The 15400-nt window shown below is 36.7% G+C and overlaps 1 protein-coding gene and 1 long non-coding RNA gene across 2 annotated transcripts; one reads left to right on the top strand and one right to left on the bottom strand.

Annotated features, from left to right (window-relative positions):
- Nucleotides 1-486: 486 nt before the first annotated feature.
- Nucleotides 487-4666, top strand: LOC126590731 (fumarate hydratase 1, mitochondrial). Its single transcript, XM_050256230.1, has 17 exons — nucleotides 487-870; nucleotides 961-1078; nucleotides 1153-1302; nucleotides 1415-1525; nucleotides 1605-1688; nucleotides 1771-1869; nucleotides 2004-2054; nucleotides 2147-2196; nucleotides 2511-2592; nucleotides 2732-2826; nucleotides 2921-2987; nucleotides 3110-3160; nucleotides 3309-3404; nucleotides 3728-3826; nucleotides 3937-3966; nucleotides 4050-4115; nucleotides 4319-4666. The coding sequence occupies exons 1-17, from the start codon at nucleotides 491-493 to the stop codon at nucleotides 4403-4405; spliced, it is 1716 nt and encodes a 571-aa protein (XP_050112187.1). The 5' UTR covers nucleotides 487-490; the 3' UTR covers nucleotides 4406-4666.
- A 3080-nt stretch (nucleotides 4667-7746) lies between these two features.
- LOC126590763 (uncharacterized) lies at nucleotides 7747-9532 on the bottom strand. The gene is made up of 3 exons (XR_007612149.1): nucleotides 9410-9532; nucleotides 8794-8860; nucleotides 7747-7974 (listed from the first exon to the last, which is right to left on the bottom strand). It is a non-coding gene; the product is annotated as an uncharacterized LOC126590763 (long non-coding RNA).
- Between the last annotated feature and the right edge of the window lie 5868 nt (nucleotides 9533-15400).

The following is a 15400-nucleotide window of genomic DNA, read 5'->3' as shown; positions in this document are numbered from 1 at the left end:
TTTTAATAATTAATTAATTTAGTTAAGTGTAAAGAAAAGTTTTAATAATTGGATTGGGTGTTACTTAGTACTACAATCTAATGATTTTTTCCTTCACATATAAGTAGAAAGTTTTAAGTTTGCATCATGTTAATGACTAGTTCGATACCTATTTATTATGGTTGATTCGTTGGGTGACCAACCTATTGTGTGGCCTAACCCAAATCTCCCGCCTTTTTATGTAAACATATATCAGTGTAATAATGGATGTAGAGAGTGACTTCGGGGTACAAATACAAAACATGAGTGTTATCCTATTTTTTATTTTTTAACAATCGGTATCACTACTCTAAACTTCTCTAACCAGAAACACAGAGGTTAAAGGACAAAGTAATTATCCATCAAAACAATTCACCACTTGAATAAATTTTCGCTATTTCTTTTACTTTTTATTTTTCTTCCTTTTAATTAATTTTATTTTTTCCATGTGTAGTGGGCCTAATTGGGTAACATGAATCTCGGACTGCCTATTGCAACCTCATATGGACCAACTCACCAGCCCATGACCCCTACCATCCGACCCAAATCTCAACCCAAAACGACAGTCGGGTTTGTTAAGGCGACTGCGTTTAGTCCAAAAGCATCCCACTTTCTGGCACGCCGCTCAATAATTTGGACGACTCACCCTACCACTCAGCTCCCGTTCCATACTTCTCTCCATCAGTCCGAGCTCAACCACCTGCAAATGGCGATGTACATCGTGTCACGGCGGGCAGCCGGCGGATCGACGCCGATGGCGGCGTTGCGCTACGCTACTTCTTTGAGACCGTATTCGACGAAGTTTAGGGAGGAAAGGGACACTTTTGGACCCATCAACGTTCCCTCAGACAAGTTCGTCTTTCTCTCAATTCCCAGCTGCTGATTCATTTTTCATGTCTCTAATTTTGAAGTGATTTAATTATTCAAGACGTGATTTTTCAGGCTGTGGGGGGCGCAGACTCAGAGATCGCTGCAGAATTTCGATATCGGCGGCGAGCGGGAGCGTATGCCCGAACCCATTGTTCGTGCTTTTGGGGTGCTCAAAAAATGCGCTGCAAAGGTTTGTGCTTGTTGGTTGTGCCGGTAAGGTGTTTGATGTATTGCCTAGCTGAGTTTTGTGGTGACTAATTGCAGGTGAACATGGAGTATGGTCTTGATCCAACTATTGGGAAAGCAGTAATGCAAGCGGCCCAAGAAGTCGCGGAGGGGAAGCTCAACGAACACTTTCCACTTGTTATCTGGCAGACTGGCAGTGGAACCCAAAGCAACATGAATGCCAATGAGGTGAGCTCTTAGCAGCTAGCTAGCACTGATCCATGAAAGTTATGCTCTTGGGTCATGCTTCTTGTGGATGTCAACTGTCAATTAATGGGGTAATATATTGGACTGTGGCTAGGTCATTGCGAACAGGGCCGCTGAGATACTTGGCCATCAGCGCGGCGAAAAGTTTGTGCACCCGAATGACCATGTTAATAGATCACAATCTTCTAATGACACTTTCCCAACCGTAAGTCATTTTCTTTTGTTTTAGTGAGGTTTGTTTTTGCTTTGTTGCTGTTTATTTGAACGTTGTGTGTTATTTCCAGGTCATGCACATTGCATCTGCAATGGAAATTAACTCAAGACTGATACCAAATTTGAAAACTTTGCATGCTGCCCTACATTCGAAGGTTTAATTTCTCCCGTTGTCCTTCAAAATCATATGGATATCTTATTGGAAGTTCTTGATTCCATCTGTTTTACTGTTACCAGTCTGAAGAATTCAAAGATATTGTTAAAATTGGACGCACTCACACACAAGATGCGACGCCTTTAACTCTTGGGCAAGAGTTCAGCGGCTATTCAACACAAGTGAGCTTACTTTCCTCTGGCAGAGATTTTTTCACCATTGGGCCATACTATTCTTTTTACACCTTTAACTCTTGGACAAGATTAGTATCTTGTTCGAGGAGATACTTATTAAAAGCCTCTTTCTTTGGCTGCAGGTGAAATATGGAATTGAACGAGTTTTGCTTACTCTACCTAGGATGTATCAGGTAGGCAACTCATAGGATTGTGAGTTGCTTTCCCTCCCCGTTTATTTTTTCTTTTATATGTTCTGATTGATCGAATTTTTTTGTTTGAGCAGCTTGCACAGGGTGGTACTGCTGTTGGGACTGGATTGAACACAAAGAAGGGGTATGAATAGCTTTTAGCGTTGAAGAATATTTGTGTGTTCTTTTTCCATGTTTTTCTCTCTACGTTTGCCTGTCTTGGTATTCTGATGTGCTTTCAATTGGGGGAATCGTGGTTTCATTTCAACTCTTATTAATTCTTTTTCCTGCTCTGATATTTCAAGATTTGTTTTAGTACTTCATACACCCTAATTAGTATTGTATATATACTAGAGAGGCATGCTTTGTATCTTATTGCTCAACGTTTAAATATTATAACTTTCATTGTGAAATTTCTATGTGTTTTTCATTTGCATTTATTTAATGTCTTCCGTCCAGATTTGATGTAAAGATAGCTGCAGCAGTAGCTGAGGAAACAAAGTTACCATTTGTCACTGCAGAAAACAAGTTTGAAGCTTTGGTGAGTCACTACACTAAATGTCCATCTTCTTCTTTTGGTGGATGGAATATTTAACTTGATTGAACAGTTGGTAAACATTATTGCATCGTATACAACAAACTAATATTGCATGCTGTTTATTCATTATTGTTTTTTCCAGGCTGCACATGATGCTTTTGTTGAAACTAGCGGAGCCCTGAACACAGTTGCTACTTCTTTGATGAAGATTGCAAATGATATACGTTTACTAGGAAGGTTTGTGTACTTTTTGGATCATCTTGTCTTTTCTTCATCCTCTTTCCATGTGCCCCTTATGTAATTATGAATTCATGGTGCATTTCTTGTACAGTGGTCCACGTTGTGGCCTCGGTGAACTCATTCTCCCTGAAAACGAGCCTGGTAGCAGCATAATGCCTGTAAACTCTCATATACCTAAATATGTTTTTGAATAAATAGCCCAATTCCTGTAATTAGCTTTCTGTGCAAAATTTTAACCCCACTAAACTTATCATTTTGATTGAGTTCATATTTGTTTCAGGGGAAGGTAAACCCTACCCAGTGTGAGGCTCTCACAATGGTCTGTGCTCAGGTAAAGTGTCCTTTTTTGGTTTCATTAAGACATACAAACAACTGGGAACTCATTAATTACTTGTTGGTTTGATACTTTGATTTTAGGATATTGTAATCTTCTTTTTATAGTTTTTCTCATAACCAATCTGTATTTTTATGGCATGCAGGTTATGGGTAACAATGTGGCCATTACGGTAGGTGGATCAAATGGTCACTTCGAACTTAATGTGTTCAAGCCAATGATTGCTAGTGGTCTCCTGCATGTAAGTTCTGTTGTGATATTTCCATGATTTGTAGTTCACAATCAAAATTCATGTTGTCAGAAATTTCAGAACTAAACTCGTAGCAATCAAGTACCGGCATTTCTTGAATGTAGTTCTGGGTACAACAATGTCATAAAGCATTTTCATATAATTGGATGCATTATGATATTTTGAGTTCTCCAGATGATTGAACTTCCTAAAGAAATGCCATTTATTATTGTATGTACTAGTAACTAGATTTGTGTCGGGAGTCTATTGTCGTGCTGCAGCACCATATACATGCTCTTGTTCCTGAACTGGTGTTTTTGGTTATTTACTGACAGTCGGTGAGATTGCTTGGGGATGCATCTGCTTCCTTTGAAAAGAACTGCGTGAGAGGAATTCAAGCTAATAGGGAAAGAATTTCAAAGTTACTTCATGAGGTCTGTTTATTTTTGGTGAAGAATGTGCAACTTTTAAGTCTTCCATATCTTAGATTTAAGAGCTAACTGATTTTACATTGTTTCTGTATGGAAAATGCATGGCTTTGCAGTCACTTATGTTGGTCACGTCCTTGAATCCTGTAAGTTTCCACCCATTCATGTGTATGTTTTCCTCGTGTAACTACGGTTTGAGTCAAGGCTTATGTATCTGCTTGTATTTCAGAAAATTGGTTATGATAATGCTGCGGCAGTTGCAAAGACAGCCCACAAGGAGGGATCCACTTTGAAGGTATTAATTCCCTACTTCTCTAAGTGACAATATGTTCTCTTTCACAATACTTTATTTGTTCCATCAGATAGCTAATTCAGCTTAAACCCGACGAGTACTGGAAAATTCTGTCTCTGGTTGGTATTAGACGCATGGTATTATCAAACCATGTTCGAGCATCGGCTGAAGTATTTGAATCTAACAAAGATGCAACCCTTCTGCAGGAAGCTGCATTGAAACTAGGAATGCTATCCAGCGAAGAATTCGATACTCTTGTGGTGCCAGAGAAGATGATTGGCCCAACCGACTGACTGACTGACAGATTTTGAAGCTGTTGAAAATTGAAGTCCTGATTTCAGCGGCATCGGTTACCTTTTGCGTTTTGTCTTTGCATTTTGTCTCTTCGGGTGACACAAGGATTAGAAGCGATACGTATGTAATTCATAACGTGTTTACGAACGATATTCTTGAGGCTGTCTCATCCATGGCTGGCCGGCCGGCCCTGTTATTTGGGTCAATTCATTGGGTCGCTGAATAAAATAAAGTAGAAAGTTACTATCTTTGCATTCAAACTATCCAAATGTCACCTGAAGATTTTGCTCGTATTCCATATTTGTACTGTCTTCTAATAAATTACAAACTCAACTTGAACCCATATGTCAAACGCTAACGCGATACGTACCATAATCTTAAAATTGCCTACTTCCTTGCCTCCCAACCACGCCGTCCTACGCCTTGGCCCCATCCGAGCCTTCCTATCCAGCCAGGACTGGGATCACCTCCAGATCCTAGCCTGCGGAGCAAACTGAGCGAAACATTTCATTCTTCTATTTTTTATCCTGTGGTTAGAAATAAATTTAAATATTGAAAAATTCCCTTTGGTGCGGTACGGAGAACAAGACAACGGTGACAACTCTTCGCAGGACAAGTTCGTCTGGTTTTTTCTTTTCTAGGAGGATCTTTCAATCACATCCGTTCATCGTACATAGTGCAGTCATAAATTATTGTAAATTTTTTTTTTATTTAAAATTGAATATAAACAGTACCTGACAAAAACTGACCGTATAATATATGATGAACGAATATGATTAAAAGATTTCCGGAATCCTCACAAAGACGATCCGGCGAGAATCCCTCCTTTCTCTTTTCTTGTTGGGAGAATAATTGTTCTCTGGGACAACACCCTTTAATTCAAGTCCTGGGTTGGACCCAGGACTATCAAAGCTTCTCACAATATAGTGATGGCCCTGATGAGACTAGTTTTAGTCCACTCTTCGATCAGTCCTTCACAAATATACATCTTGGACCATAAAGCGACACACCACAAATTACACGTACGTCGACCGTCTTGCTTGTTTTCTTCGATGCTAGGTTAGTTAACAAATGAAAATTGCTCATCTTTCCAAATACGTATCTATACGTACAGATTAGGGTTTCCTCAACTCTCTCTATTAGACGATGTCAGATGTGACATAATTTGTAATGATTGGAGAATTGTGACAACCCGTCCCAAATTTTATTATTTTATAAATTTTAAAATGTGAATTTACGAAAAATACCCTTGATCGGCTGATTCTACGGCTCTAGTGTTGTTTATCCAAACTGAAGATGTCACCGGTTGCTTTCACATTGTTGTTTATCCAAACTGAAGATGTGTTAGCGAGAAGAAAATGAGGAGAGGATAAAATCTCAAAGGTTGTTGAGAAGCTTTGTGCAAGGCAATTTGTGTGTTGAATTGGAGGGGCTTGAAATGTTGCTTGCGACTCTATATTTATAGTGGTTGTCTTTTGCTTGGCATGGCCTGATAGCTTTGTAGAGTCCAATTGCCACTTTAACTTCGTAGAACATCACTTGCTACGTTGACTCAGAACTTGTGTCCAATCACCTTAGCCGTCCAATATCTCCAAGATATGATAAAGGCTATCTCCTAATTCTCCTTGAAAAGATAAATGTATCTTTCCACATGCGTGACCTGACCAAATGAATGCATCCTATTCCAACTGAAACTTCTCTTTCTCCACCATGTTGGTCCAGGTGCAACCATGCATGCATAATAAATTGCATTTTATTTGCAACATAACCTGATCACTTAAGAGGCCATTTTCTATCAAAAACCATATGAGATACCTCATGACAAGATAGGAGCATGTGCCATTTGTCCTTCATGATTATTCGTGACTTTTCAGAATAAAAACCTAGGCTTACCACATCATCACCAAAAGCCAGGCTTATCTAGGCTTTTTCATGATCTATCCATGCATGCATTAATCTCATGAAATTAATCCATTTGTAGTTGCATTGCCGCTGGAGACTGCCAGCAAAACCTCAATTGCTCCAATCCACACGCCCATATGCCGAATATGCCAGACCAATTTGAATTGTATTGTTTGCTTCTAAGTTGGAGATATGATTTGCATCTCATTGCACCCCATTTATCTTGTACAAGATAATTCATCATTAAAAATAATAATAATTATGATAAAAAACCATAATATTATCCTTTGACAATAATAAAATTATCTTCATTTTTTATCCGACGGTGTGGAGCTTTGCTTACTCAACGGCCTTGATTGCACAGGTCGATGGTGTAATTTTGGGTCCAAACATATATATACAATGCGTAAGTACGTATTCAACTAGAAGTATGGACCATATGATATTCTTAGCAAAAAATGTTGTTAGAGTAAATTGTATGTATGCCCGAAACACTTCTTTACATGCATATGGTCAAAAAGATAAAATATTACAAATTTGTCAATTAAAGTGAGTGAAGAAAGTTGAGGTTCATATCATATATTAATTGGCAATATGGGGAAGTAGTGCAACTTACTTATAAGTTCTCTTATCTCACCAATGTAGGATTTTGTCTCAACACGCCATCTCAGGTGTGGTGAATTTATAAGCCTAACATCGTGGACAAAACAAACGGTATGATATGAAGCAAGTGTGGCTTGGGCTTCACATGAAGTGCTATGCTTTGATACCATGAAGAAGAAGAAGAGGTTCCATCATAAAATCAAATTGATCATATAAAAAATACACCAACTTACTTATAAATTTATGCAAATCTCTCCTCCCATCAACATAAAAATTTTCTCAAGGAGAGAGAGAGAAAGTTCACCTGCGAAGTTTCCATACAATTACAATGTGAATGTGTGGTGTTGAATTATTGAAGTGGATGCATCTATTGGCTAGGTGGCCGAATAAAAAAGGTTGACATGCCATATGATATAAACTAATATCAATAGATTTTACCTAATTTCTGTTGTATAACTTGTGGCGGTGTTAAAAGATAGACCTGTCAGACAGGTAGCTTTAATTTTTGTTATACTTATACATTGCTATCTAAATTTATTTTCTACATTTTATTCAATCTCTTTTGTTTTTGTATTCATCTTTTGTGTTTCAATTGATTAATAGGAAAACTAATGAAAATGACTTGAAAACTATGAGTTTTAACGATAAGGACAAAATAAAAGGTAAAGTGAATAGTACAATGATTGACTTTTTAGTGTAAAAATATGATTTTTGGTTAAAGTGAACAGTACCGAAAGTTTTTCGTTAAATGACACACCCTAACCCGAAGACTAGGACGTGCTGGCCGTCACGTAAGTGTGACGTAACCATAACGCAAGCGGAAACGATTTAATAATAAAATACGAGTCAACGAAAACCACTAATTTCAGTTATTTACAACCTAGCATTCTATGTGCATAAGAGTGTACTAAACACACATAAACAGAGCATAAGCATCTAGGTGCAGTCAAGTAGGACCATAACTATTTTACAACACCCTCGGGTGAATCCTACATTTATTTAGTCTGTCAGAACGCCGAAGCAGTCCTCGTAGGCCACCAACGCCTCAACTATCAACTAGAACCTGGAGGGGCGAAAAACAGAAAACGTGAGTGGGCGAAAATCAAGCTTTTCCAAATCATTTCATAAATCCACATTTATAACCCCTTTTTGGAAAACCTGTATACTTTCCCAGAAAAATAGTATATAGCATATATATCTCAACTGTCTCAATCATCAATCTTATAACAGATTCAATAAAGAATGTACCATGCCAATTTCAACAGTGTAGTATGAATGCATTAACATAATATAATCAGGTAAAAGAAATAATCAATCGGAGGCCCTCTAATAGCCCTGAACGATTGAACCTAGAGCTCAACATCTATCAATCTCACTCTCTGCCGGAGTCACTCCGCGTGACCTGTCCGGCCTTCTGCACATAAGTCGGAACCACCTAATGTAGTCTGAACGACTCATGGTAATATTCGCTCTAGTGCTTCTCTCATCAATCATCAGTATACAATAACCTAAGGTCACCCACCAGTCATAATCTCACTAACACTCTACGACTGGCCCGTCGTACCCACTCCGCGTGGACTGTACGACCAGCATCTACTTGGATCCAAGGCGAGCGTGCGATGCGGTGAATACTATAAGCACTAAACCATGGTGCAGGATATGAGCTCAATATATCATCATCATCATCATAATATTAATTAAATACTTACCTGTGCTTCCACAGCACCATCATACATATATGCATCATACGACAGTTCATAATATCCATAATATTCTATGCATGGCAATCACATCATATTTCATTTCAATATACTTTTCATTTAAATTTGATTTCTGGGGAAATCGAGTATATAGGTATATATAAAAACAAATGCCCACTCACTGGTATGTCGCCGGGTCGTAACCCCCTTGACGCCCCTGGATGTGCTCGTCCTCGTTAAAAGTTCCACCTAGAAGTGAAATAACTTAAAACAATCATTTAACGCATATTTAACGCACCTAAACCAAACTAGGTAATTAATTCTTCATACGATGCTCAAATTGGGTATATGAATATACCACAGTGACCTACACAACCTCAGGATCACTCCCAAATTTTTAAAATAATTTTTGGAGGTCTCACGCGCCCCCACGCGCCTGACGTGGCACGGACCTACGCGCGGCCCACGCGCGGCCACGTGACATGCACACTGACGGCTACAGTGAACGGCGTTAGAGAATATTCCGTCAAACCTAGTATATTCCGTTAAAAACTAACGGTTTCCGTTAAAGTTAACTAACGGCGTCGGAATATTCCGTCAAACTTGACGGAAGATTCCCTGTCTTCTCCGGCGAGTCGCCGGTCGCCGGCGACTGTTCGCCGGTTTCTGGAAAAATTTCAAATCCACTATTCTCCTTCGTTTTTCAACCAATTTCTTCGAATTTATACCAAAATGAAGCATTTAACATGTACTAACACGTTGGAAGGGTTTTAGGGCCTAAAAACAACTAGATCATACCTTCCAAAATTCCTCAAATTCGGCCAAACTCGAACCCAACGATCCCGACGTCCATTTTGTTCAAACGAGGCACTCCGAGCCTCCTTAGGACTTCCTAAGACTCGTGGTGATCTTGCTTTAGCCTAAAACACAACCAAATTTAAGTTCGTGAACAGTGTCAATTCACGGGGTGTTTTGAAACTAGGATTTCAGAAATGAAACTTACCTGAAACTTATACCCCCGTGCTCGTGAAGTTCCCAAGATCACGAAGATGATCTTAGATTGGACGTTGGTGCACGTTTGTGGTTGTTCTTGGTGTTAGTCCGAGAGCTTGAGAGAGTTCGAGAGTAAGAGAGAGAGAGTGTTTCTGAGGGAGAGATGAGGAAGAAAGAGGGAGAGAGACAACCTACGGGTTTTGGGGAAGGATTTCAGGAGGTGGGGATCCCACCTAAGTCCAATACAAAATTATTAGACCAAACAAATGTAAATCTAAACCCTAGTTTAAGATCTTAGTGTAAAACAAATACCAAATTTACGCACCTTAATCCCGTTTAAGGTCACATTGGTCATTTCACGTCCTCGAAATTAAAATTCCGGGACGGGCTGTGACATTAAAACTCCATTTATTAATTTCATCAACTAACTACAAGAGGCATTAACTTCACTTATGTGAACAAAAAAAAAATTAGGGACATCTAAAACCAATAACACCCCCCCCCCCAAAAAAAAACTTCAGTTAAATTCTCTCCAACCGAGGGGGCCAAAGGGTCATAGGATTAAACATAATTTATTATTTTAATTGAATTAATATGATTACTTAAATTAAACTACCTCAATAATTTTTCAAGTTGGAATCTCAATAATTTTACGTCTCGGATTTCGAGTGTTGTGTGTCGATCTGTGAGTAACTTTGCAGATTGCTTGTCGATAAGGAATCTCGTTAAACGAGTACATAAGGCGCAATAGGATGATACGTTAGCGTGCCACAAACAAGTACCTACAACAGGATCTTGTTGCACATCTTTTGGCCAAAAGAAGCATGGATTAGACATTTAAGTTTTATGTTGTCTAATGTTACCTAATGTTATTTAATGTTGTTTTATGTTGTTAAATGTTTTTTTAATGTTCTTTAATATTGTTTAATGTTGTTTAATATTACTTAATGTTATTTAATGTTGTTTAATATTACTTAATGTTATTTAATGTTGTTTAATGACTTAGGTAGTTATAGAAAAAAAAATTAGAATTGTAAAAAAAAAAAAAATCAAATTTAACGGCTGGCTGACATCACAAGTAGCCGTTGGATTCAAATGCTTGGGCCGGCCTGGGGCTAGTTGGCTGGTTCCTTTAGGCCAGCCGGTTGGCTTGTTTTCCCTTTTATGGCTATTTTCGTGTCATTTTGGGTTATTTTCGGCCATCTGACCCTCTGGCTGGATCAGTTGGAGATGGCCTAATAGAGTATATGAGATAAATACATGTGTGTGTGACACTCTGTTGGATTCAAGAGATCAATTATGATGGTTTACTAACTTTCTTTACAAAAAGGGTAATGGTTTAGGGAGTCTTACTCTTCTAAGGTCCTCATTTCGAGAATTTGTGAGGACTGAATGTATATTAGCTACAAGATTATATTAATTTATATTCAAATGCTTAAAATTTTTGGCAACTTCATAAAGTAAAATAAGAAAATGAGTTTTATAATGGTTCATGGCTTTTAAGTCAGTTTTATTTTATTAAGTTGTCAAATATTTTAAACCTAAACTAATATAATCTTGTGGCTAATATACATTTGATCTTCATAGTTCCTCAAAATGAGGACATTAAGAGAGCAGGACTACAGTTTAAGTTCAACTTTTCTCCTTTCGTTTTCTTTTCCGTTCTCTTACTGGACGAGGTGAAATTTTAGAGCCGATTTACCTCCTATGATACATTTTACTTGGATGGCATAACACATTTCAAAATTTAAATTGTAAAAACTAAAAAGATACTCCTCATGCATGGTTGGTTCAACAATATTCCAAAATTTTAAAGAAACAAGTACCAAGGGACATGTATATTCATAATTCAAGTTGCATGCAGCTTTACTTTTAATGCCACGTGCATACTTTCATGAGAATATTTTAGTGACTTCAGTCAGTTGTGATGTTCATCATCTTATTTATTATTTTAAAATAAATTTAAAATTCGAAATTTGTATGATGGATAGATACAAATTTCAAAATTTAATTTAATCCAACAGTGTAAATAGAAAAGCAAGCATTACCACCATTTGATGGGTAATGAGAAAAAAAGCACTCTATTTTATATGGTAGATGCAGCTATCACATCTCTATAAAAGAAAATCGGCATGTACTAATTGGTATATATATATTCTGCACGTAATGAGTCTAATGACAGTGGAGAACAAACGAAAGGTGGAGAATTATTGATCATGATCGCGCTGTTTTTTCTTGGTAAACCCTAGCAAAATGTGCAATCAGATGAGGGCAAAAAAATCGAATAACTTCCGGAAATAACAATTGCATTTGAGAAGCAAATTCCTGAGGAACCAGCTGGCTAACCTTTTTTGCTCTCCCAATTATATACGCAAAGACAATAGTTTGGTGATAATTTGGAATAGATGGAAAATAAGATCTCCTTTTCAACCAAAAAGAAAAAGGAGATGGATCATGCCCACTTACATAAAATAAGAGAGAATTATGTTTTATAAAACCGCATTTTACATTAAATTTATTGCAATTTATGACGAGGAACGTTCAAACTTGAATGTAGAGATAAAATCATACTGTTATTATGTACAATTTGGCTAGGATTTGGATCCTCGCAGGATCCCCTTCCTGGTGATCTTAGGGATTAACGCACACGGACCGTTAATAAAAAATCGTGTAGCCCCAATTAAATATTTTTTATTTATATTTTTAAAAGTAAAGCAGCCTTGTTTTACTTGAAAAATATAAAAATGGAAAAAATTGTAGTCGCATGATTTTTTATCAACGGTTCGTATGCGTTGATCCTAGTATCCTCAGGGAGGGGATCTGGCGAGTATCCAATTCCATTTGGCTATACTCATATTTATTGTCAACTTCCTCTTTATAATATTAAATTGCACTCGAAAACGAACTAAAGATAAATGACATTTCATTTAGGATAGTGTTATATACCACATCCATTTTTATCTCCACTTACCCTTCGCTAATTTTTGTTTGTTTTTGTTTTTTTAGATTCTTCAATTTATTTGATTCAACGGTTAGAAATTGAAAGTGGTGTGTATGAGGTAAAAAGAAGTGTTGATAGCACCACTCTTCTTTTACCTCTCCTTATTTTATTCAATCCAACGTCTAGAAATTAAAAAAAATGTGTCAAGGTAAAAATGAGTGTGTAGACAACACCATCCTTCATTTACCTCCCCTTATATCGCATATATCACACACACACACATGTCCATACCGACTCGTTGGCAATTTCATTTTCATCAATTATGACCCTCGATCCGAACCGGGCAAACAAGCAAATAAATAAGAAATATCAGCGAAGAAATTAACCAAAAATAAATAAATTAACAAATATTATATGATTCTGAAAGTATACTCATATAATAACTTCACTTGTTGAAGGTACAATAAGATAATGAACTTATTTCAAACCAAATATAATTAGGGGGCCCCAGGTAAGGTATTATTCACTTACGAAAATGTAAGTGACATGCTGTATTACTTCACCTAGTATAAAGTAGGTAAATTAATAAAAATAATATTTCTCATAATGTGTTCTACCATATTGAAAGTTAGAATCCACATACGGTATTATATAATTTTTACGTAATTGTAACATCATGTGGTTGTGTTTTAGAGATAAAAAAAATCTCTCCTTGTTATCTTCTCTTCATATGTTCAGTGGTTGTGTTTTAGAGAAAAAAAAAATCTCTCCTTGTTATCTTCTCTTCATATGTTCATTGTCGCCTATGTAATTACTAATTACAAATTATATTAATACATTCCTTAAAAAAAATTAAGTTAACATAGAAAAAAAGAAGAAGAATTAAAATGGAACTACAAGCTATACTAAATATGCACTAATTTGGAAGAGATTTTTCAATGTGATCGGCATACGAGGTGGTACATCACGTATCATTATAAAAATGATAGAATATGTGTGTTAAAAAGTTAATAATTTAAAAAATAAAATTTCTCATCATTTACATAAAAACACGTCGTGTTCTCATCACAATAAAAAATTTCTCCTAATTTAGAAGGATTCTTTAATAATTAAATTATTACAGATCAAAACATGTACATAGGCATCGTTGCATGCAAGTTGCAAAGTTGAAAACAAAAACCTCCCACGTGGAGTAAGCCAACCAAAAGATAGTGGAACTCATTGGCGTTCAGATTTGGAATTTGGACGCTCAAATCTTTCTTTATGTTAATATTTTGGATCGACCCCTTTATGCATGGCAGTTAGAAAACATTATGTACAACAAAACAAATCTGAGATCGAAAACAACAGAAAATTAAAACGTTTGTTAGGTCCACGCGATGCTAACGTTTCTAAACTCACACTCGCTTTGGACAGCAACTGCATCAACCCTTTTCTCTATCATACTCATGAGACGTGTCGACTTTTCTATGAGTGTTAGGTGGACGAATGAGTTTCAGCCACGTCACCGTGTTTAGTGTCTTAAATACGTGTTCATTGGTGGAGAAAGGTCTTGGTTATGGACCTGATGCGCCACGTCATTTGTTCGACTTAAAAAACATTGGTTTGGATTATTTATTAGCCAAGCATTCTTCTTACAGCTAGATTCAATTTCTTGATCTCTGCACAAGGGAAAAAAAATTTCACGTTAAAATCATTTCAACCATGCCATCCTAGCAACTTTTTAACTCATGTTGAATTATGTTTGGGAATATACTAAGCACATGACATGTTAACCCAACGCAAAATCACACAAAAATAACGGGTTTATGGTCCACATGTTAACGAGTTGAGTTGTTATCGTGTAACTTATTAAGAACATTTTACATGTTAAATTGTTATCGGGTTACCCGTTAAGAACTTGATAAGATATCGTTTGCCATATCTTGACATTAGGCATAACATTTTTTTGCATGACTCGTTAATACGATACGAAACGACACAACTCGTTAACTAATTAGATCGTTATTAGATCACCTGTTAAGATAACGAGTTTGACACAACATGACTCATAAATGTATCGTCATGCTATTAAGTGTTTTGATTTAGGTTCTTTTCTTTTTAACCTAGTTGAAGCGTAATGATTCAAAGAGTTGAACAATGGTTTTTCGGGTTGTCAAAGAGTTGAACAATGAAAATAGATGGCACTAGCATTGCACGGGTCGATACACACAGCACCTAGTATCCATCATTTACGGCTATGACTACTGGGGTATCTAATCCCATTTGCTCCCCTAGCTTTCGTCTCTCAATGTTGTTAAGATAAAAGGTATAACATGAACACAACTCCCATTTTTTCGTCTCTTAGTGTCGTTAAGATAAAAGGTATAACGTGAACACAACTCCCATTTGCCATGCTTACTTGTATCCCCTATGGTGCAAAGCATTACCTTTCTTAACTTCTTCTTCTTTCAATTTCAAACCACACACCTAGTTCTCATGAGTACATATGAGTCTAGATAATTATTATTTTTTTTATATTTTATTTCCGTTCAGAATTCCCTCATTTTTGTCACACAATCCCATTTTGATGGACTCAATGCAAGTGGTTATTTTGTATGGGTGTCTTAGGCTGACCGACTACATGTCACGACAACTCACTCTTCATTATTTATTTCTCTAGCAAATAATTATTGTATGATACTAAAGTATAGTCGTATAACATATCCGTCAACGCATTTTAATAAATATTTATTTATACAACACAAAGTTAGAAACACCAACTATAAGCAGTCAATGCATTTGTAATATAAATAGATATTTATTGATACATTCTAAAGTTGAAAATACGAAGATTATAAAAGATGTTAGGCGTT

Source organism: Malus sylvestris, chromosome 11 (genome assembly GCF_916048215.2).
Source record: "Malus sylvestris chromosome 11, drMalSylv7.2, whole genome shotgun sequence".
In the NCBI taxonomy this organism is placed as follows: domain Eukaryota; kingdom Viridiplantae; phylum Streptophyta; class Magnoliopsida; order Rosales; family Rosaceae; genus Malus; species Malus sylvestris.
This window is presented reverse-complemented; position numbering and strand designations above follow the sequence as displayed.

Excerpts from the sequence above, each read along its gene's own strand:
- LOC126590731 (XM_050256230.1), top strand. The coding sequence starts at position 491 with ATGAATCTCGGACTGCCTATTGCAACCTCATATGGACCAACTCACCAG. Across the intron at positions 871-960 it reads ATCAACGTTCCCTCAGACAA|GCTGTGGGGGGCGCAGACTC; the intron begins GTTCGTCTTTCT and ends GTGATTTTTCAG. Across the intron at positions 3,967-4,049 it reads TGGTCACGTCCTTGAATCCT|AAAATTGGTTATGATAATGC; the intron begins GTAAGTTTCCAC and ends CTTGTATTTCAG.